Raw genomic sequence first — 22,135 nt, forward strand, 5'->3', positions numbered from 1 at the left:
AGTCAGTGAAGTTGTTGGCGGAAACTATTTTATGCATTTCTTTCGTCCGCTTTGGTCCATGCTTGCTGGCTCCGTTTTTATTCGCATTTTAGTTTGTTACTAATTCATAGTCCTACGTTTTAACGTAGATTTAAGGTTACCAATGTGCCCGGCGAACTCGTTTAGCCCCCGCTGAACGCAAACTCCATAAGCATGCGTGCGTGTTTATCACGCGTCTTCCGTATGATTGTTGCGTCGTTCTGATGGCGATACTACGCTGCTATTCATATCGTTTTGTTGGTCCTGTGCGCTGCTGTACCTGCGTCATCCGTGCCTGCTAGAGAACCGTACCGATTTCTGCGATCATGAACTTTGCCTGCTCACCGGTTTCTTGAAAGCAAAACCAAGCCCGTGGCTGTGACATGACTTCGGTGTTCCTTTCTTCGTTACCTCCTCGATAATGTGGTTTGGGTGTTTATATTACGGTGAGTGACACAACAGCCGATTCGTCAGGATGCTCAGAATCCGTTTTTGGCAACCAACACGGATTCTTGCGTGGCCGTTCCTGCGAGTCACAGTTATTTGAACTTGTGGCCGACCTACACGACGTTATGCACCATTTAATGAGAATTGATGCCGTATTCATCGACTTTGCAAAAGCGTTCGACAAAGTTGCTCACAATCGCCTTATATTTAAACTTGGAAATCGAAACATAAACAGCAATGTCTTGAACTGGATTGTTAACTTTTTAACTAACAGACAGCAGTTCGTGTCTGCCAGTAAATTTGCCCCGCACTAACCCATGTAAAGTCTGGTGTGCCTCAGGGTTCGGCGCTCGGGCCGATCCTCTTCCTTATTTACATTAATGACATAAGCGGCAACCTCACTTCTACAATTAGGCTATTTGCGGACGACTGTGTTATTTACAGAAAGATTACTGACCCTCATGACAATAATGCTTTGCAATCGGATCTTGACAAAATCGCTTAGTGGTGCGAACAGTGGCATATGGAAATAAACGTTTCGAAAACGAAACTTGTAACATTTACGACGGCTAGAGTCACTGAACCCATATTTTATTCCATCGGTAGCGTGGCCATTGAAAAAGTTCTTGAAATCAAATACCTAGATGTTCACATTTCTTCTGATTTGACATGGCACAAACACATTGAATATATAACCACTAAAGCATCCAAAACCCTCGGTTTCATAAGGCGTAACTTGTACTTTGCAAATCAGGTAACCAAACTCTTTGCATACACAACTTTAGTCAGATCACAACTAAAATATGCCGGTTTAATCTGGAACTGGCATCAGGCTTATCTTGCCGATAAACTGGAATCTAGGTTTATCACAAGGAAATACGCTCGCTACTCCAGCATCCCAGATATTAAATCATCTCTAAATTTAAGCTCACTTGAAAAGCGAAGACTTGTCACCCTGCTATGTCACTTTCACAAGCTCTATCACAATCCTTCGCCGTTCACAGAATCTCATATCAAACCAGCACATCGCATTTTCCCCCGATTAGGCCACTGCCTCAAAGTGCAACCCAAGATAGCTCACACCAAACTTATGCGTCATTCGCCATTGTTCCTTGCCATTTATCATTGGAATAAACTACCTGCAGAAATCGTTTCCGAAAATAATTATGACACATTTGTGAACAAACTGAAGTGCTTACTCTGTGCTGGTCCTTAATAGATTATTATCAGAAGTGTATTCTTCTTTACATTGTCTTGAGCACTGTGGTCCACGTGTGTGCATGTTCTCAAACGCTTCTTTTATCCAGATATGTTCCCTGTTTTCCTGAGCACATGTTTACTTATGCTTTTCTGATTTTTCACTATGTTAGGCAATATGATCACTTTATTGCTTTTTTTTTAACCCCCTATGTAATGCCCGTAAAGGGCATATAGGGTATGTGAATAAAAAAAATTTTTGTGAGTTACTGCGGCAGGCTGGTGCTAATTGTGCGACTCGGCGTTTTGTTTATGGGTGGCGTTGAACGTCGCTGCCCGCCTAGGATTCGGTTGATGCTGCCTGAAACAATGCACATTTCTTATATTCGTGTCACAAAATGCAATACTTCCTCTAAAATGTGATGTGAAGAGTGGTTGCAGCTCGTGTCTTCGAGCTGTTCATTTCTGCGACACCTGGTAATGCAGCACATATCGTTAGCTGCATGCCTTTGGGCTTCTGAGTCATCTGTGCAAAGCTGAGAGGGCTTTGCAGTCATGTTACAACAGTGTGCAGTTTCAAGGTAGAACGCCATTGCAGCATTTCAGCAACATACATTCGATACATGGCCACGTCTCTGTGATGTCTAAAACAAAGCATTTGCGTGTTTAGGAGCGTGAGCTTCCAACGCGATTTATCTAGCTTTAGCACATCGATGCCAATGTCTAAAGCTGTGTCGTAGGCTAATTAGGTGCGCCTTGCGACACTTTGGATCCTGGCTCTTGCCTACATTTAATGAATACATTGTTGCGCTAACAGGAAAATAAAGACTTGGGAGGGCATGTAAGAAACGATAGGTCGAGCGCTGATAGTTCCAAGTCTTTATTTTCCTGTTAGCGCAACAATGTATTCATTAGATCTCAACCGACTCACCCAGCAGTAAGTTCTACTCTACTTGCTTGCATTTATATTACTTATCCTCTCATTAGTTCTTGTGCATGAAAGAAGCCACTGGTTAGCTTGCTTAAATGAGAGGATAAAGGCCACGCACAAGCACATGAGCAAAAACGGAATGAATAATAGGTATGCCATGATTACACACGTTTTGTTAAGAATCGAGGGCATTGCATCTGGTCCATCGAGCTTTTTCCTGCACAATCAGAAGTATAGGGAAGGGGAAAGCTCAGGTATGATGGAAGAAAAGCTGCTTCACTAAAGAATTTTGCAGGGTTCCTTAACTACCAGGCCCTTTATTTCAATGCATTCACAGCAACAGTGCTGTATACAAATCATAGCCTGTTTAGGTGTCTAATTAAATCATGAAGCTTTCTCATGAATTCTAGCATGTCTTTATGAACCTTCTTGTGGGTTTCTTGAAGTACTTTGCTGGCGCTAGCTATATGATGTGCACAGTAAATGCACTTTGCATTTGATTTGCATTGCAATTGCATTTGAGCCTGTAGTCCTCGATTGATTACAAGTTTGATATTACAGGGCACAAACAAGAAAGTGGTGATGCTCTACAGCTTCCAGCTTTGCTCGCATTGCTGGTGCTGTGGGCTCATTCGTCATCATGCGAGCCAACTGTCTTTCATGAAAAGGTGACCGGTGTCGTTGGCGCTGGCAATTACAGTTATTACACCCTTTCAAAACCTGGTGCAGTCACCATATTGGTTCATCCATTGGCTGGGGATCCTGACCTGTATGTGGCTGAGCGAAATGCTCAGCCGACCTTTGACCTGGACAGTCACTGCGCTCAGGTAAGTTCGCACCAGTTGCAGCATATTCTTGGAAAGCTCTGTGCTGGTGCTAACGCAGAAGCACTTCCTAGACCTTTCTCCATGTGTGTGTGTGTATATACATATATAAAATTTAAATGGAGGTTGTACATCACACAAAGACAAACTCCTAGCACTCCCCAGCCAAGACTACTTTGACATCGAGGATGCACATTATTGCATTGCAGAAACAACACTTTGCATAAGTTGTGAAAAGTTTTTCATTGCTAAGGCGTGCAGTCACTTCACATCAAATTATGCTATCATTCTTATGCTATTTTTAAAAATTACTACATAAAAAAAATTTCGTTTACAAATTGATGTATTTGTATAATGTAGTTCGATGACCTAGCTGGTGCATGACTTGAAGAAAGAAACAGCGCTAAAAAGGGGGCCAAACAAAACCAAGAAAGGGCACTATCGTGTGTCTTCATGTTTGCAGCCCAGACTTGTTGCAGTCCAGGTAACAGTGGGGATAACTGTTGTTTTCCAACCAGGTCTTCTAGTGAGTGGTACAGCCACGTCTACGTACAGAAGCGGCCGTGCGCACTATTTTGCAAGTCGCCTATCACTCAATTGCACTTTCAGTGTTGTAGGCATGCTATATTATTCTAGATCTATATATACACGAACGAAGGCTTGCACTAGGACTTAGATAGTATCATATGATGCATGTTTCGCTTACTTTCAGTGACATACTGTCCGCCTTGATTGAAAAGATGTTTGGAAGTAACTTGCGATCATAGTATCGTCACATGATGCATATTGTTATTTGATCACACTTGGGAATAGATAAGGTAGACGGCACAAAGTAGGACTGCTTCCTGTTTAGAAGCCTTTGTGAAAATTACGGCATCCCTAGTTCACAGTAAAATAAGGGCCAGTAGCTCCAACAGATTTGAAAGTGTCGTGTCTCCTGACACCCATCTATTCTGAAAATTGCTGAAACGTTTAGTTAGGATGGGTTCTCCGCAGCAAGCAGCATGTGTTACGATGGTGTAGGTGAGCCTCAACTAGGCGACTGGCTACAGCTGTCTGGTGTCCATAATTATATGCCAGCTTCGTTCTTGATTCCTTTTATGCGCATCCCCCTCCTCCTCATATCCACTCCCCTTCTTAACATTCTTTTCTGTTAGTCTTTGTCGCACTCTTTAACATTCCTTGGGTTGTTGAGAGGCATAGTGCTCCCTAACATTCCTATATTTCTGTTTCTGCATGGACTTCGAGGCCATTCACCTATCTGCCCTACCACTTGTTTGTTTTGGCGGTTTCTAAGCCTCCCCCCAGCACCGCCATCCTTGATATATTTTACTGTGTGCAAATCAGCATTCTTTAGGTCTTTCTTCCTTGGCCTCCTTTTTTGCCATGTTTTTATTCTTAATGGCATGTACAAACTAGACCAAAGGCATGTTCTCAATTTTATTAACATAATGAAAGTCGGAGACTGGGGAAAGAAAAGGAAAAAAATTGGGGGTGTTGCTTATTATGCGTTTCCTAGACAAGCAAGTCGCAATATTTTCGGGATGCTTTTTTTCCACGCAGCGTGGTCGACCATTCGGTCAAGTACCGGAAATGAAAAGCTCTTTGATGACATGAAGTCCTGGTGGGGAGCAACAGTGCCCCAAGTTTTATGCTTGTCCTATCTTTACCCGTGTGTGGAAATTTTAGCACAGATCCCCCAAGGCAGTTATGATTAACATGATCTGAAATGGGGTAGAAGTGCACCATGAGTGGGGCTGCAATGTTCTGTGCATGGGAGAGGGGATTGCACCCATGACACTGCCCCCCCCCTTTCGGATCACCACTAGCCCTTGACTTGCTTTCACATTCAAGCTTGCCCTTTCGTCCATGTAGCTCTGTCAGAGCCCACCTCCTGAAACTTTCTGCTCCGGGGAAGAAGGGGAGGGGGATCGTGAAAGAGTTTCGAAGGAGGGGTGTTCCTCCTGGCTATGCCAATGTCTTGCATGCAAGTGCCACCAGTGGCTGCACAAGTGGTTATGGAAAATGTGTGTATGTAGCAGAGAAGGGTGGCCACACTTTCGCTTTCCTCCTGTGTCATACAAGCATCTGTGGCAGTCAGTACTGACAAATTCGAAAGGTGGCAAGTAAATTTGGCAGGTGTCGTATGTTGGTGCCTAATACAAACAAACATTTCTTTCGAGCATGTAAACACACTTGACTAGTGAGGACAAGAAAAAAAGATGAGACACGTGTAATGCGTTGTGTCTCATAGCTCGTCGTGTCTGTCTCTTATTGCACTACGTGTTTCATCCTTTCTTTCATCCATGTCTATTAAGCACATTTACACACTCACAGTGGTCAGTCAACTTGCCCAACTGGGTGTGTTGACCAAGAATTTCTTGTTTGTCTAGCTGCATTGGCTAACCCCTCCGCGATTCGCATCCGTCTAGTGTATCCACATGTGCGCCACTGCTGTCAGGCTAGCGAAGCTCGAAGACCCCTTCATCTATTTAGTCCACACAATCTTCATCAATGAAGAACCCTGGGTGACGGCCAAAATTTACCTGCATGGAAAACAAAATTAGGCATATTAAATATGATTGGGCAATGTTTAGGCTGAATACTAAACCCAGTGCATGTTCCACAGCTGCGAAGGCAACTGTCAGGTAGATTTTATTTATGGTCCACCTTTTTTAATACAGTTGTTTTTGTTAAGGGAACATAATTTCACTTTCCAGCGTAAGATTTCACATTTTCTTGCACAATTTTTTGAAAGCTGAATAGAATCAATTCATTTCACACTGTTGTCAATGTGCGATAATGTAATGCATTGCATTTCATAATTATGTCTAACGCTGCATCCAAGGGTGAAGATGTAAAATTTTTGAATGTGCTCCACTAGATTGTGCAAGTGCTCTGACAAATCATATTGCTTAGCTGCAATTGGTGGTTTAAAGCCTGAACCATGCTGAGTATTGCACATGCCAAAAAACTTGAGGAAAAGGCCTTAGTAACTTTAGGTGTGCCACAGAGGATTAGAATTTCAAAAAGATATCCGCTGCAAAGCAGCAACCTACTTCACTTGTGACCTATGTGCTCCAATGACAACTCTATTGCAAGCTATGTCCTAGTTTCAGTGTATCACAGCACACTTAACACAATGTTGGGAGTACCTGAGCCAAAAATCAATTCGGTACATTTTCTCACGTAAAAAAGAAGAGTATAGGCAAAAAAAAATTTTTTTTTCTTATTTTTATTTAGAAGTGATGCATGTAGCGCCCAACTCATTAGCAACCAACCGGTGAGCACTGTGGCCATTCCTAATACCCCACATCATATATGCGCTTCTCTTAGCAGACCACTATGACAGCAGAAGTGCAATAAACACTTTTTGCTTTAGCAAGTCACAGTCTTTTTCCGCTGTTCACGTGCAGTCTGACAATGCAGCATTCTGTAAACGAAATTCAATTGATAGAGGTGAAATGTATACAGTGAGGGGGTTTACCTCTCTGTGAAATAGCGGCTGCTCGGTGATACCTACACTGACTGTGTTATTTCTTTCATATTTCTTGCATAGAGATGAAAATGCAGATGCTTGTAGACACGGGTACTCGCGTCGTGAGGAGCGTGAAGAAAGAAGCGATGCCTTGTTCTCTTCATTTTGTGCTGCCATGTTGCCAACGCTGCAAATGGGCGGCAGGCACCCAGCCAAGCCTGCTCGCTTGATGCATACCCTTTCCCCATATTGCACTGAACACCTGCAGGGCACTGGGATTGCCTGAGAAAGGTCTATTAAGCGAGCTGTCTTTCTAAATAAGCAGCTGCATCGGAATGAGCCAATTACTTCTTATTCTGTGCTAATGCTTTGCACAAAAGCTGCAGCAAAGTACCAAGAAGGCAAGGCATTGACACCATAAACATTTGTATAAGGAGTGGCACTGTGAAACGAGAGTTCAGCAATCTTCATGTGCATGTGAACTGCTCTACTTTGCTTTGTGTATTTGCTGTGTCAGATTTCACAAGTAGGCTCTGGCATCAGAGGCAACTCATGGATAATAATTAGCAGTACTTCAGGAATTGCACATATATGCACACAAATATGGCATATAAGTTACAGACAATGTTGGCACTATAGCTTTAAGCTTACATGCCAGTGGATGATAAACTATTATCACATGAAGTCGACTGGCAAGTGTCACTGACCTGACAGCTATAGATTGCTTCTTTTAGCTGCTGGAACAGTGTGCCTGTGAAATTAAATTTGTGTCTCTCGAAATAAAATTGTTGCAGTCAACAAGTTAACTCTTTGGATTTGATTTCCACCTGAAGTAATCTACTTTAACCATGATCAATGTCTCTGCAGTCGACAACATGTGGCCATGAGCGCATAGACCTGCCACGTAGCTTCGGACGACCTGTGGGCATTGGCATCTATGGTCATCCATCACATGACCTGAGCCTGTATGAGCTTGAAGTTCGAGTGGACGACTCAACTGAGAACCTGCTCTTCCATGACTACGGTTATGCTGCATCACAGCAGCGAGGCAGCCATCACCAGGACAGCCCCGCTGTACCAGGTGAAGAGGTCACTGATGACATGGGCCCATCAGAAGAGATATCCCTTTTGTGGACTTTCCTGCTTGGTGTGCTGAAGTTGCTTCTAGAGATTCTGCAGGGCTGAAGGTTTCATTGGCTGCTGCTGGACCATATCATTTTACTGTGTATAGAAAGGGAAGTGCAACTTTGTGCTTAAAATATCACGCCTGAATCCTTCTGCTACATAACTCTCCAATGTCACTTTGGCCAGCTGTTCAGAAGAAGCAAGTTCACATCAGTGTGCAAACAGCTGTGTGGTGTTGAGCAGTTATGAAAAGTTGAAGCACAGATTTGGCAAGTAAGAGCTTTACAATATTGTCAAATTTTGAGATGATGGGGTTCGCATTCCAATTAAAGGACAGCCAGTTCGAGAATTTCAAGAAGTGACATTTTTGTCCAGCATGTAATCAAAAGCTGATCAAAGTTGCCAGAAATATTGCCTGTATCACTCAAAGGCTTCGTAGCTTCTGCCATGGCTGTGCCATTTGCCTAACCCTACACTAGTAATTTTTGTGTTGCTTGCTTTGCCCTTGGAAACTCTCTCACATAATTGATGTAGTGCCTGTTTATGGTGACTAAACTACTGCTACTGTTACTTGGTTTATCTCGTGTTCATACAATGTGTTAAAGAAGAAGGAAAAGTGGTTTATGTGCTTTCTTGAAGCATATGACTTTGACAGAATCACAAATCATGGTGTGCCTCGCCTAAGCATTAAAGTGAAGCCACACATGCCTGGCACATGCTTCCTTGTGCAAAGGCACCGCTGGTGGATGGGATGCTTCCTTAGTATGCATTGTGCCAAGCAATTAGGTATGACATCATAGATGCATCTCTAGTCTGTCTGCTTTGCTTTTGAGACAATGGCCAGCCATAGTGTTATGATTAGAGTTCGCATGTAAAATAAGACATGGGTGGACAAACATTTTGGTGTAGTGTGTGAAAATGGTCCTTGATACTCCATTTAATGATATTTGACTAGTTTTACATTGTGATAAGCTCCGCAACTGCGACACTGCTCAATTAGCCTATTGCAGGACAGTTTAATGAACACAGTCTTTCAGTATAGAACCAAGTCCAGCCCTGGTTTGCAGCAACTGTAGACCTCCAGCCTAGAAGCTTAATTTGATCACATGCGAAACGGTTTGCCATCAGCAGGCCAAACACACCAAACTGTTGTCGGGCCAAGCTGAACCCTGGCACCTAATTATCTGCTGAAGATTGGGTAAGAGGTCATTTGGGCAGTGTTTCTAGTGGCTCAAATAAATACTGTACTATGGTTGTCAGGAACGAAAGCATTGGTTGTGATTGGCCAGAAGGGGCCACCTCGGAGATTTCTTAAACATTTTACAAAGTGGTGCATCATGGGGACCATGGTGTAGCTGGTAGGCGTCATTGAACTTTGTATGGTGACATGCCATGGTATGTTTGTACGCACTATACTTCGCAGAAGACTGTTTCCTGTAGTAGCTCTACAGTACTAGTGTTTGCATAATGATTTATAACACACACTTTACCTGCAGTGAGTGAAAGTTTGCTGTGCATTGCAACATGCTCTGATCAACAAGTTGATCTTCGTGCTTTTGTGTGAAAGTTCTGTGGGTAGTTCTTTTCTCCCTGCTTCTGTTATTCATTGGTCTGCACTTTCCTTGCCCTGTCATGCAGCTTTATATTTTTTTATACAGTTCTCGCGAAATAAAATGAAGAAGAAAAACACACACAGAGTCGCTTTGCTTGCAACATATTTAATGCTTGGCATCAGTGGACAGAGTCACATTGACAGGCTGTTTGCAATCAAGCTGTTCAAAGCTGGCATAGACTACACACTTTTTTTTTATCCACACTTCTGAGCATAGGCCATTAAACATAGTGCCACTCATATCCACACAAACCATTCGCAGGAAGCTCAAAGTGTACATTTCTCAACACACTGCTGGAGCTATCTGAAAATGGGTTGCAGATTTGGCATCCGTAACATTTGATGGAAACTCTTGACTAGACTAGAGTTTTCTTCAGTGGCATCCCTCTCCACAGCCAAGGTCCTTGCGAGGACGCACTTTCACTGGAGATCCGTGGGCTTTCGGTGACACCACATCAGGCTTTTACATTCTCGCACATGCTCAGACTGCCGTTTCAAGCACATCCCAGGGAAAAAGTAGGGAAAAAAAAGCACAAGTTCTGCATAAACTTGCTAGAGGGAAGTCTGGTGCTGCAACCGTCCAACCATAATGGGAATGAAAGGAAGTACAGTCTTCGGATTGGCACCCTCATGACATGTGCATTGTAACGAAAATTCAATTCCTCAGCTTGGCCAGTTTTAGTTATTCCTGCTTCATGTGTTCCCAATCTTTTGATGGCTTAATAGTCATGCACCATTGCCACAATGCTACTTGGAAACAGTACAAGGTGCACCAGTATGAAAAGGAATGCATCATTGAAATTCAAACGACTGCACAAGTACTCGTTGGAAATGCAACCAGCTGGTGCATGCTGAGTAGTCCATGTTCAAGAAAGTGCGACATGGTACCCTTTCATTCTACTGCTAAAAGCAAGAACCTAACCTAACCACCTGAAGCACAAGTTCCATGGTTTCTTTCATATTATCCCACAATCTACAAATATTCTGATCATGTGACACTTGTGTGTTGGTGTAGAGATGCTGTGATCTGCTGTAGCAAATGTGTAAGCAATGAGCATTTATCAACAGAAGCCTTGCAACCTTGTAGCTTTGCCATGCTTTACATTGTAAACAGCGTTTCTGATGTTTAAGGGGAGGGGGGGGGGGGGGGAGGGGCTGTCTCGTTTTCTACCCTACATATGAAAAGAGGCATAAGCCAGGGAGAGCAAGAAGACAGGCATTCAGGATTTTAGTCTTAACTTCTGCACCGAGAACAACAGATGAAAGAATTTGGCAACATGTTGCCTTGGCACCATCTCCGAAGCAAGTAAGCTGCATGGCCGTGTACTACGGCTAAAGCTGAGCCTAACGCAATGAGTGTTCTTCTTATCATTCCCATGTCAGGTGTACTGCTATGCAAGAAACCCATGGATAGTACAGGGACATTTCCCTCTAGTTAATATTTCAGAAACTTTGCGAAAAAATGCATTGCGCTGAATACTATTTTCATTTCTATTGTTTTTGTGCGGCGCGACTTATTGCTGTCGCGAGCCAACACATTGAACCTTGCACTGGACATGATGTACGTTCATAGTTCATTTGCTGGAATGTGATCCAGTTGTACGTAATTTGTACTGGACATAAATGGGGGGAAAATGTGAGCTTCTCTGCTGTACACTTTGCAAGGATCGGAAAAATTGGGGGCGGGGGGTGGCAAATTGCATGCTTCCCTTATAAATTAGGCACTCCCGATGTGCAGAACACTGCAGTGTTTGCAGTGCTTGCGTCGCATATGGAGCTACTATATACATATGTACATGTGAAACATTCACTACACTACAGACATGCAGAAAAATGTCCTAGACAGAAAGTTCCTACAATTCATCTGTGAGCGCCAACATCAAATGTACTAGTACTCTGAGCAGTTATTTTAGCCATTTGTAAAACTTGGACCGAGACGTGTGTCGTAAGCTGTGACGTAATGGCGACACTGCATTACCGGGGTGACAGCTAGCTACATGGTATTTTTTTGTGCCCTTACATAAACACTATTTTGAAAATGAACACATTTCGTTGTATCACCACAGTCTTTGCGCAGATTTCTACTCTTACAGACATATGCTTATTTTCACACTGAAGCCATCGCTTTGATCTAATTACCTGTCCTGTCGTGGCACCCTTGCACTGTTATTTCTAGCAAGTTTCAATACACTGTACATCCGGGAAATCATGGCGTCCGTGCATGCAGTAGCAGGCTGGGGCTGCACCGCGCATTTGCATTATCAGTGCAGCCTTTTGCAATGCACTGGCACAGTGGCCACATATTTCTAAAGTCCCGTTTGTTCACTGCCGAGCTTAATGCTGCAGCACGCTTTCGTCACAGCAACCGGTAGAAATTGTTTTTATGAGAAGTCTGTAAAGACTTTTGAGTCATTGACCGTCAGATGTCGGCATCGGGTGCTCTTGTCACTGGGAATGTTTGGAACTGCCACACTGGCAGTTGATGACACGTGGCAGCAATGCTGTAACCTGTTTTGCAAACGGGGAGGCTGCTGACCAAACGGCGCAGTGTGGCTCTGTTGAAAACAGGTTTCCTTCGATGTAGGAATGATGACTGGCCATGTGCAGAACAGCGCACCATCACTGAACGTCACTGGTAACTGTCATTGAGCATATCAGTTCACACACAGAGCATCCTAGCATTGTCAGACAAGCACCACAACAGTGTCCACGTCTGCATCTGACACCGGAAAGACTTTGGCGGGACAGGGTGCACTCAGCGGGTTGTCCTTCTGGCACTGCTTGACGCTGGCATCACATAGCCTATTTGTGTTTTTCGAGGCAGCCAGCGAGAGTGGCTTGAAGAGCTCCGCACTGCGTGTGTCTCTCGTTGCCTCCGCAGCATCCACATTTGTCGCGGCACGGAGAGGATTCTGATACCTCCGCATGTTCTCCTCGTTCTGGTTGTTAGACTTGTCGGGCTCAGGTGTGTCAGTGTCGAGCTTGGCACTGATGGTGGGTATAACGCCTGTTACCGGTGTGCGCAGTGGGCAGCGGCACAGTGTTGGGTGAGAGCGCAGGAACCAGACAGTCAATGCTGCGAGCAGTCCCAACAGGGCCACTCCGACCAGTGTGACTGTTGCTGCAAGCAGGTAGCTCCGGCCTGTGAGCACATCAAGAATCTGTTAGTTTCAACAAGTGCTTGCAGAATGATGAGTATGGTAATGTCGGATACTTTAGCTTATCTTTGCCGTATTAGTAACTGAGTAGCAGCAGTTTTGATAGTATTAACCCAAAAGTCAAGACACACCCACTGGATCTCGACACCTACAGTCAAGATCCAGCGGATGTGCCATTCTCCTGAGCACAGCGCTTTAGGTTTGATTTCTGGCCACACTACACTTGGTGCATATAAAAAATATGGGCATTGAAAATTAATTCAGGTTCCTCTACAGCAACACCCTTCAAAACCCATGTGTAGCTTAAAGATCTTAAAACCAAATAATCAAGGCAGTCATTGTTTGTTCCAATAAATGTTGAACTTCTGCACAAGTAACTTCAGCAAGCATCCTTAGAAGAACTTGCATTTTGGCCTCCTTTGGAAATGTGTGTGCATAACATCTATTTATTCTAATTTATTCTATGCTATGTTCATTTGAATCCATGCTGCAAATATGTACTGAAATGGCATTGCATAATTAGCTGCTGGCATGCCCGAAGTAATTCAGGCAGCTTGAGATACTGTGACATATTCTTCCAGGCATCGATGTTGCATCATAATTACTATCATATACATGCATCCTCCAGCCAGCAATCAATCGTGTATGTTGGGCTGTACGTAGATTTAGGTGCTCGTTAAAGGAACCCAGGTGGTCAAAATTCATTTGGAGTTCCCCACTATAGCCTGCCTCATAATCAGATCATGGTTTAATCTAGTTTAAAGATGTAATTAGTGTCTGTTACATTAGTGGAATCTATCAACCATGTACAAGTGTTATTCTTGTGAAATCAGCTCGAACAACATTCAGGGAATGATATGCACCAGCATGTTACATGAGAACAAAGGCAAAGTTTATAAAATCTTAACAAAATACACTTGCAGAGCGCTATCTGGATTTGGACTTAAGTTTACGATCAACATTTTCTCTCTAAGTTGTCGCCATCTGCTATGCAACTGGAGTACAATCTAACCTCAATATAATGCACATGGATATAATGAATTATTGCGTACAATAAAGTAAATCTAGAAACTTTCTCACCAAATCATAATGAAAGTACTTTCATGTCAGATGTGACTTCGTTTAACAAGGTTCGACTGTATCAGCTGCCAGTTGGTTTCAATGGCAAGCCTCTGCTTGTGGCCTTTGCCTGTCATTTTGCTACAGGCATCCACACGGGTGATCTTTGCGTAGAGCACTGACCTGTGTTCTTCTGGTCAAGGCCCACAAAGGATGTCTCCACCTTCACTTCAATGACTGAAGACAGTGCTGTGTGGTTGGTGAGCTTGCGGCTGATCACATCAGCCAGGGACCTTGCTGTCTCACTCACTGCTGCGTAAGTCGATGCTGATGGACGACTTGGTGTGAACTGCAGGAATGAACATACAGTGTCACAGCATGCAGACAACAAAGAATTACAGGACATTCCTTGTCAAGCAAAAAGTTTTTCACACAGTACATATTTCCCACACACGCCGTGTTATTTCCTGTTGCCCTGCTTTAGTGGAAGAAATTTAAGCACTGACTACTCAATGCCTCTATGCCTGCTGGTATCTCTATTTAATCAAGTGCCTTTTCATAATCTATGAAAGCCATATAGAGAGGCTGATTGTACTCTGCGGATTTCTCGATTACCTGATTGATGACATGGATGTGATCCATGGTAGAGTCTCCCTTCCTGCAACCAGCCTGTTCCCTTGGTTGACTGAAGTCCGGTGTTGCCCTAGTTCTATTGGAGATTATATTCATGAATATTTTATATGATACTGGAAGTAAGCTAATGGGCGTATAATTTTTAATTTCTTTAACGTCTCCCTTTTTGTGGATTAGTATAATGTTTGAACTCTTCCAGTTTTCTGGGACCCTTGAAGTCAATACACTTCGTATAGAGAGCTGCCAGTTTTCCAAGCATTGTCTCCTCCATCTTCAATTAAATGAACTGTTATTCCATCTTCTCCTGCCGCTTTTCCTCGTTTCATGTCTCGCAAGGCCCTTCTGACCTCATCGCTACTTATAGGAGGAGTTTCTGTATCGTGTTCATTACTGCTTTGAATGGAGGTATCCTGACTCCTCTGGGTACTGTATAGGTCAGTATAGAATTCTTCCACTGCTTTTACTATACCTTCTAGATTGCTGATGATATTACCCTGCTTATCTTTCAATGCATACATCTTGGTTTGTCCTATGCCAAGTTTCCTTCTCACAGATTTCAGGCTGTGTTCATTTTTTACGTCTTTCTCACGTTATAGTTTCGAATATCACATTTTCGCCTTGTTGATCAGTTTTGACAGTTCCGTGAATTCTATCTTATCTCTTGAGTTGGACACTTTTATTCTTTGTCGTTTCTTTATTAGGTCCTTTGTTATTTGGGAGAGCTTGCCTTGCCTCCCACATCACTTGCTGCCTTTGAAGCTAGCCTAGTTACAGTTTCATTTGTTACCTCTATGTCACCTTCATCTCTCTGTTCTATGGCTGCATATTTGTTTGCAAGTACCTGCCTGAATTTGTCTGCTCTTACCCTCACTGCCTCGTTCCTACAATCGTTCCTACAATCGACGCCGTAGTTGCCAAATGCTTGTTCGCCAGCCTGCCTTTTCCACACTTTTGCATTGAAGTCGCCCATTACTACAGTATACTGAGTTTGCACTTTTCCCATCGCTAATTCAACATCTTCATAAAACTGATCTACTTCATCATCATTGGAACTGGATGTTGGAGCATAGGCTTGTACTACCATTAATCCATACCTCTTATTATGTTTGATTACGGCTACTGCTACCATCTCATTAGTGCTGTAGAATTCGTCCATGTTGCCCGCTATGTCTTTATGGATTAGGAATCCTACCCCATATTGATTCTTACATGGGAGGCCTCTATAACAGAGGACATGGCCATTAGTCAGCACTGTATCAGCCTCACCAGTTCTGATCTCACTAAGGCCAATGATATCCCAAACAATGTCTGATAGTTCCTCAGTGAGTCCTGCTAAGCTAGCTAACAGGCTGTACAAACATTACTCTACAATAGACCATGCAACACATACCAGTGGTAGTAGTTGTATTAATTATAATAAAAATGATGTAATTATAATACTTGCCACTGTCACTTCAATACTGTCAGCATCTGTCAGCTTTTGTGCACACAGAATGATGATTGAGCGCCGGATGGACAGTCTTCGTATGTTGCTGCAAACCGATTCCACCGTGATTCCCTGAAAAGTAGTTTTAGGCTTCATTAAGTTGTTGAAAGGCACGGAAACGGCATTGTAGCAGTTAGCATCTAAGCATTTTAGAATAAGAATGGCAAACTGAGAACTTGATGTTTTTCAAGATTTAGTGATATGAATAGCTTCTGGTTATGAATAGAAGAAAGTAGAAGGCATCAGTTTAAAACTAGTGCTTAGTTTGAGCTAACATGCTACAGCTAGCAATTCAATTCATTTTATTTCACCATACACATGGTCGATGCCCTTGGGCAAAAAGCTGTGCGAAACAGCTTGACTGGGCCCAAGATAGTATCTTTATTCCTTAATTACACTTAGGCTGCTAATCACAACAAGATACTTAATGAAAATGAATGCCATAGTACATAATAGCGAGTAATAGCTGGTTAGCCTCTTCTTTATACCTGCAGTTTTTTTTGTCGCGGAAAGTCCGGCGTTCGGTGTCGAACGTCGCTTCACCAAAAAGATTTTCGAATCACCCATACTCAGGCCTCCACGTGGCGCAAGGAAGTTACTGAATTGAATTTCTCAAGCTAAAATACGTTGAAAAATCATGAAGTACGACTTACACACAACCTACAGACATGATAGCATCGGATTGTAATTTGACTATACGAGAAAACATAATTATGTTATGCGGAAACTCAAATAAAACACTTTTCCAGCATTTCTACCATTCATAGACCGGCCACGGCGACCGTCACTTGCGTGCGCGAGTATCTCGGGGGCCACGAAGCGGCACCGTGCCCAGTTCCTTGCAATACCTCCAGCTGGCGCTCGCCTCTGCCGCATCGCGGCCCACGCAAGTGGCCAAGTTTCTACAAGAAAACCTGCCTTCGTGCATAGCGTTCGCAGCCAGCGTTTCCCAGTAAACATTACAGTTACGTACGTTCCAGTTACCAGGAGGCCTGAGGAGAGGTCAGGGATCTTTGAATACTATTGCGTTATACTCTTAAAGTTGAAGCTTAAGCATCCTCGAAATTTTTCTCTCTGCGACAGGCAACTGCGAGACACATAATCTGCTCCGGTTCTGTGAACTGACAATTCTGTCACCACGTGGAAATGGTTTAATATTAGCATATCAACATACATAAAATTGTAAACGCTGATCTGCCAGGAACTGCTGAGTAGCATGCTTACGTTTGCACCTCAACATATTCTGAATTCACTTTGTCAATGTCCAAATATTCTTAAGCATGTAAGTACTGCTAAAAACTTTCAATGTTCTTTGACTCTCCATAATTATCTTGTCACAGTCAACATGCATTAAAGAGGTGAGCCCACAGGCATTACAAATTAAAATATTGTTGGAATGTCAATGAATGTTGCCTATAACACAGAAAACCGGTAGACACGAAAAAACAAGAGTGATGATAATGTCTTCAAGAATGCACATAAAAGTACCTCAACCCATATCTGAGCCGGCAAGGTTATTTATTAGAAAGGGCACTGTGTTAGATAATATATTTGACAACAGTGCCAGAGTTACATACTAGTATTTCAAATTATAACATCTAGAAAGAATTAATCTTTTTCTGTGGAAGTAAATTATTCATTACGCTAGGAGTATGTATACATTATTACACATTTTGGCACCAACGAACATGTGTTATGCAAGTTTATTAATGCAGCTTTCTTAGTGAATAAAGCTGTACTTTTCTATCTTGCAAATGGCACCAACAAACATGAATCACAAAAGGAGAAAGCAAGAGAATCACCCGCCATGTCTACACATAATCATGATATGCTGTACTTTAATATTGCTTATTTATTAAGTTGCAAGGATGGCATTTACTCACTGGTGCCATGGCACGGCGATCGAAGAGCAGCGTGATTTTGGCACAAGCGTTGCTGGGCTCAGCTGCATTGGGAAGGCAGCTGGAGGACTGGTTGGCCAACCCCGGCAGCAGCGGCCCACAGTGACCAATGGGTTGGCCACCCTGGGCGCAGGGCCTGACGAAGCAAGACTCTGTAGGTGGGCCAGACAAGCAGGCTTCACCTGGTGGACATTGCTCTGCAGGTCCAGACGGGTCGCAGCCAGACTCTGGGCACGCACTCTGTAAAAAGTGCACCTGTTTTGTAACTTCTATAATCCATGACTGCACAATCTATAGGGGATGTGCAATGATGCCATGTTCAATTTTCACAACTCTATTGTTGAATTCCAATGGCGGAGTCGGAGCAGCCGACGGACTCCGCGAGTGAGCACTCGACTCTGGCATAGAGCAACGCCTCCAAATCCGCGAGTGGAACACAACCTGCGCCGCCGGAGCAAGGCAGAAGTGGAGCTTCTATCTCCGAGTTACCCAGGATGCCTTGCGGGTTGTCATTTCCTTCCGCTGTTTGCTCCCAGCACCGCCGCACCGGTCACTTGTCTCTTCAGCGCCGTTCACCTGTTGCTTTTTAAAAGTGCGGAATGGATATCTCGCCAAGCATGCAGCAGCTTTTGCTTCCTCGCGAGTCGTGACCGGTGGCGCCTCCCAGCAGACAAACGTAGTAAAGGAAATAGGTGACGCAGAGTTCCGGTCCACTCCGCCGATTTTGGCGGAGCATCTTTTTCTGCTCCACGGAGTGACTCCCGCTCTGAATCCCCTCTGACTCTCTCATTGGAACACCTTACCCCCGCCCTCACTCTGCCATTGGAACAAACTTGCTCTGAAACGAGCAGAAAAACTTGCTCCGACCCCGCCATTGGAATTCAACATATGTTACATTACAAGCTATGTATTGCGAGGTTGATAATCATTATTCAGTAATTGTTTACGAAGAAAAAGAAAATGTGTTGTAGTAAAAAATAAAAAGCATCCAACCAGGCAGTTTCAATAAGCTTCTCATGCAAGAAACTTCATAAAAAAATAAAAATCCAAAGCTGCCTGGAAGATTGTAAGATATCTGGCGATGAGAGGAATTGACAGGGGTGTTGCCCTTCAGTTCTAATTTTGTCCTTAAACATTGAGAGGATTCCAAATCAACAGTGGTCTCATGCAGTGTGGTTTGTTGTTTGCTGTTAGCATTGCACTACTTGTTAACCTGTTAATGGACAGGCACTGTATGCAAGATGAAAGTTCCAGTCGGGCTCACAAAGGCTTTTAAAAAATGTTCATTTTGTTTCTCCTTAGGATGGTGGGCATTTGTGTTTCAATAGCTTATATCTGTGTGTGCTTTCTGCAGCAGTGCTTGCTTAGCCAAGCATGTGGCATCGTCGTGTTTGCTCTAGGTAGTCAGATGTGCCAGTCACACGTAAGGAACTCACTGGAATGCAAGTCACGGCTCCAGAATGACAGCTGCAAAGAGAACAGTCTTCTTGCCATCGACTTCCCTCGGGGTACATGATGCCTTTCCATTCACAGGGCTGATAGGTGGCTGGAGTGACAAGTACTGAAAAGAAAAAGGAATCGCATAACATTTAGTACTATTTGCAGCTGAGAATTCACTGTGGCATGAGCTTTTCATGGCTACATATCCATTGTGGTGGATCCACAGCACAAGTAATGTTGAAAACATAGACTAATGTGATACATGTTTAAACAGCAGCGCCTGATGATCACTTCAGATGAGAATGCAACATAATTACACATGTGTGGCAATTCAGTTACCTCATTTCTTTTTTCTTAGCTATAATATTCTATGAATGAGAAGAGCCTCCACTATGGATGTTTCATATTTACATGTAAATTGAATCATTGTGCGCACATGATGATGCACCCATGAGCACACAAAAGTTTCAAGAGGTTACAATTTATTGTTTGTAGCCCATGCGGCCATTATTTATTTGATCTGAAATGCATTTGTGTTGCTACATTGCTGTGCCCCCCCCCCCCACCCCTCTCAAAAGAAAAATAAAGGGGAATAAAAGAGAGGGACTCACCAACGTTGCATCGCTTGCCCGTACGGCCAGGTGGACAGCGGCACTCGAAGTCTCCGATGGCATCCACACAGACACTGCCCGGGGCACATGGATTCGAAGCACACTCATCCACATTGATGCGACAGTCAGGGCCAGCAAAACCACGTGCACATTCGCACCGGAACCAGTTCACTCCATCAATGCAACGACCGCCATTGTGGCAGGGCGATGAAGCACAGTCGTCCACATCTGCACAGTACAGTCGCACATTGTATAGCAGTGCGTCAACACTGACTCTAGGAATAGTTTGGGAATATCTTGCGAAGGAGGATTTATATGCTCACAGCTCCATGTCAGACAACAATTGCTATCTTGGATTCAATTCTGAGATGCTTATCTTAATGCTTATCAGCCACTATTTTATAATCGAGATGAAAATGTCTAACACTTCCAGATTTTCTGGTTTGGTATAATCAACATTATAAAAACAAACGAAAGCAAAGCAAGTCCGTTATATATATATATATATATATATATATATATATATATATATATATATATATATATTGTAAGGGGGTTTATTGCAGCTCGTACGAGGGATCGCAAGTAGCTCTTGATCGCGAGTCCTAGCCGTTCGCATCAGCAGCCCGAGCTCGGGTCTCGCGGCGCAGCGGTGACAGTCCGCACAGCGCCACATGCATGTTACCCACTACAATTGCCCCCGCCGCGAAGAGGAGCCATCCTGGCGACCTAAGGTGATGACACGATAAGGGGGTCGTGGTACGGCTTCAGACGACTGACGTGAACCGTCTCGCGGCCACGGCGGCGTTTGTCCGAAGATGGCGTCACCGGTTCCACCACATAATTCACCGGCGATGTACACGCGACGATCCGGTACGGACCCTGATATTTTGGAGCAAGCTTTGGGCTAAGGCCTGGAGATTGGAAGGGCAGCTGAAGCCAGACGTGAGAGTCCACGGCGAAGGACTGTGTGGGCTGCCCGTTGTCGCGGCGATCTTTGTGGATACCTTGGGTATCCGACGTGAACGAGCGAGCCAGTTGGCGGCACTCTTCAGCATGGCGAGCAACTTCGGAAAGAGGGGTGAATTCAGAGGCATCCGGATGATATGGCAGCATGGTGTCGAGGGTAGTGGATGGTTCACGTCCATAAAGAAGGAAAAATGGGGAGAAGCCTGTGGTAGCCTGAACGGCGGTGTTATACGCGTACGTCACAAAAGGGAGGACATTGTCCCAATTGGAATGATCAGACGCAACATACATGGTGAGCATGTCACCCAGAGTGCGGTTGAACCGTTCCGTGAGACCGTTAGTCTGTGGGTGATACGCCGTAGTGGTGCGGTGAATAGTGCGGCAAGCGGCGAGTAGCTCATTAATAACTTCGGACAAGAAGACACGGCCTCGGTCGCTGAGCAGTTCTCGCGGTGCGCCATGCCGTAAGATGAAATGCCGTAACATGAATGCGGCGACGTCGCGAGCAGCAGCCGAAGCAAGTGCAGCGGTTTCGGCATATCTTGTGAGGTGGTCTACTGCAACAATTATCCAACGATTTCCTTTAGCAGTGGATGGAAGAGGCCCATAGAGGTCAATGCCAATCCGATCAAAAGGACGTGCAGGACACGGCAAAGGTTGCAGAGGGCCAGTCGTATGAGGAGATGTCTTGCGTCGCTGACAGGCTACACATGACCGAATGTATTTGCGGACATAAGAATACATGCCGCGCCAGTAGTAGCGCTGACGGAGCCGCTCGTAGGTTTTCAGGACGCCAGCATGAGCTTGTTGGGGGTCGGCGTGGAAATACGTGCATATGTCGGAGCGCAAATGGCGAGGGATGACTAGCAGCCATTTGCGACCGTCCGGCTGATAGTTTCGGCGGTACAAGATGGCGTCCCGTAGCACGAAATGGGTGGCTTGGCGACGAAGGGCTCGAGGGCATGTAGCCTTTGAAGAACTGTGAAGAATGCCAATGAGAGACACAATCCACGGGTCTTTCCTTTGTTCAGACGGCATGTCAGTAACAGCAAGTGTAGCAACCGGGCACTCTACGGGTGAGGGTGGCGTTTCGTCGGATCTCATGGGTGATCGGGAGAGTGCATCGGCATCAGAATGTTGGCGCCCGGATCGATAGATGACGCGAATGTCAAATTCTTGGAGCCGAAGAGCCCAACGTCCAAGACGGCCTGACGGGTCTTTCAGTGACGCAAGCCAGCAGAGCGCG

The 22,135-nt window shown here is 44.3% G+C and overlaps 2 protein-coding genes across 2 annotated transcripts in view; one reads left to right on the plus strand and one right to left on the minus strand.

Annotated features, from left to right (window-relative positions):
* The first annotated feature begins 39 nt into the window (after positions 1 to 39).
* Positions 40 to 9,711, plus strand: LOC126533150 (UPF0669 protein v1g209471-like). The gene is made up of 3 exons (XM_050180423.3): positions 40 to 464; positions 3,155 to 3,420; positions 7,763 to 9,711. The coding sequence occupies exons 1-3, from the start codon at positions 440 to 442 to the stop codon at positions 8,078 to 8,080; spliced, it is 609 nt and encodes a 202-aa protein (XP_050036380.1). The 5' UTR covers positions 40 to 439; the 3' UTR covers positions 8,081 to 9,711.
* Positions 9,712 to 9,722: 11 nt separating this feature from the next.
* Ser (protein serrate) overlaps positions 9,723 to 22,135 on the minus strand; it is a 122,185-nt gene continuing 109,772 nt past the window's right edge. The window contains exons 11-16 of the mRNA XM_050180408.2: positions 19,921 to 20,148; positions 19,306 to 19,430; positions 17,852 to 18,109; positions 15,927 to 16,040; positions 14,033 to 14,198; positions 9,723 to 12,774 (exon numbers count right to left, since the gene is read on the minus strand). Coding sequence (XP_050036365.2) covers positions 12,317 to 12,774; positions 14,033 to 14,198; positions 15,927 to 16,040; positions 17,852 to 18,109; positions 19,306 to 19,430; positions 19,921 to 20,148 — 1,349 coding nt within the window. The 3' untranslated portion in view covers positions 9,723 to 12,316. The remainder of the gene's footprint in view (positions 12,775 to 14,032; positions 14,199 to 15,926; positions 16,041 to 17,851; positions 18,110 to 19,305; positions 19,431 to 19,920; positions 20,149 to 22,135) is intronic.

This window comes from Dermacentor andersoni, chromosome 7, assembly GCF_023375885.2.
Source record: "Dermacentor andersoni chromosome 7, qqDerAnde1_hic_scaffold, whole genome shotgun sequence".
NCBI lineage: Eukaryota > Metazoa > Arthropoda > Arachnida > Ixodida > Ixodidae > Dermacentor > Dermacentor andersoni.

What these genes read in the sequence shown, in the direction of transcription:
- LOC126533150 (XM_050180423.3), top strand. Translation starts at nt 440, where the DNA reads ATGTGGTTTGGGTGTTTATATTACG. An exon ending in GTTTGGGTGTTTATATTACG is followed by an intron (nt 465 to 3,154) that starts GTGAGTGACACA and finishes TTGATATTACAG; the next exon opens with GGCACAAACAAGAAAGTGGT. An exon ending in TGGACAGTCACTGCGCTCAG is followed by an intron (nt 3,421 to 7,762) that starts GTAAGTTCGCAC and finishes ATGTCTCTGCAG; the next exon opens with TCGACAACATGTGGCCATGA.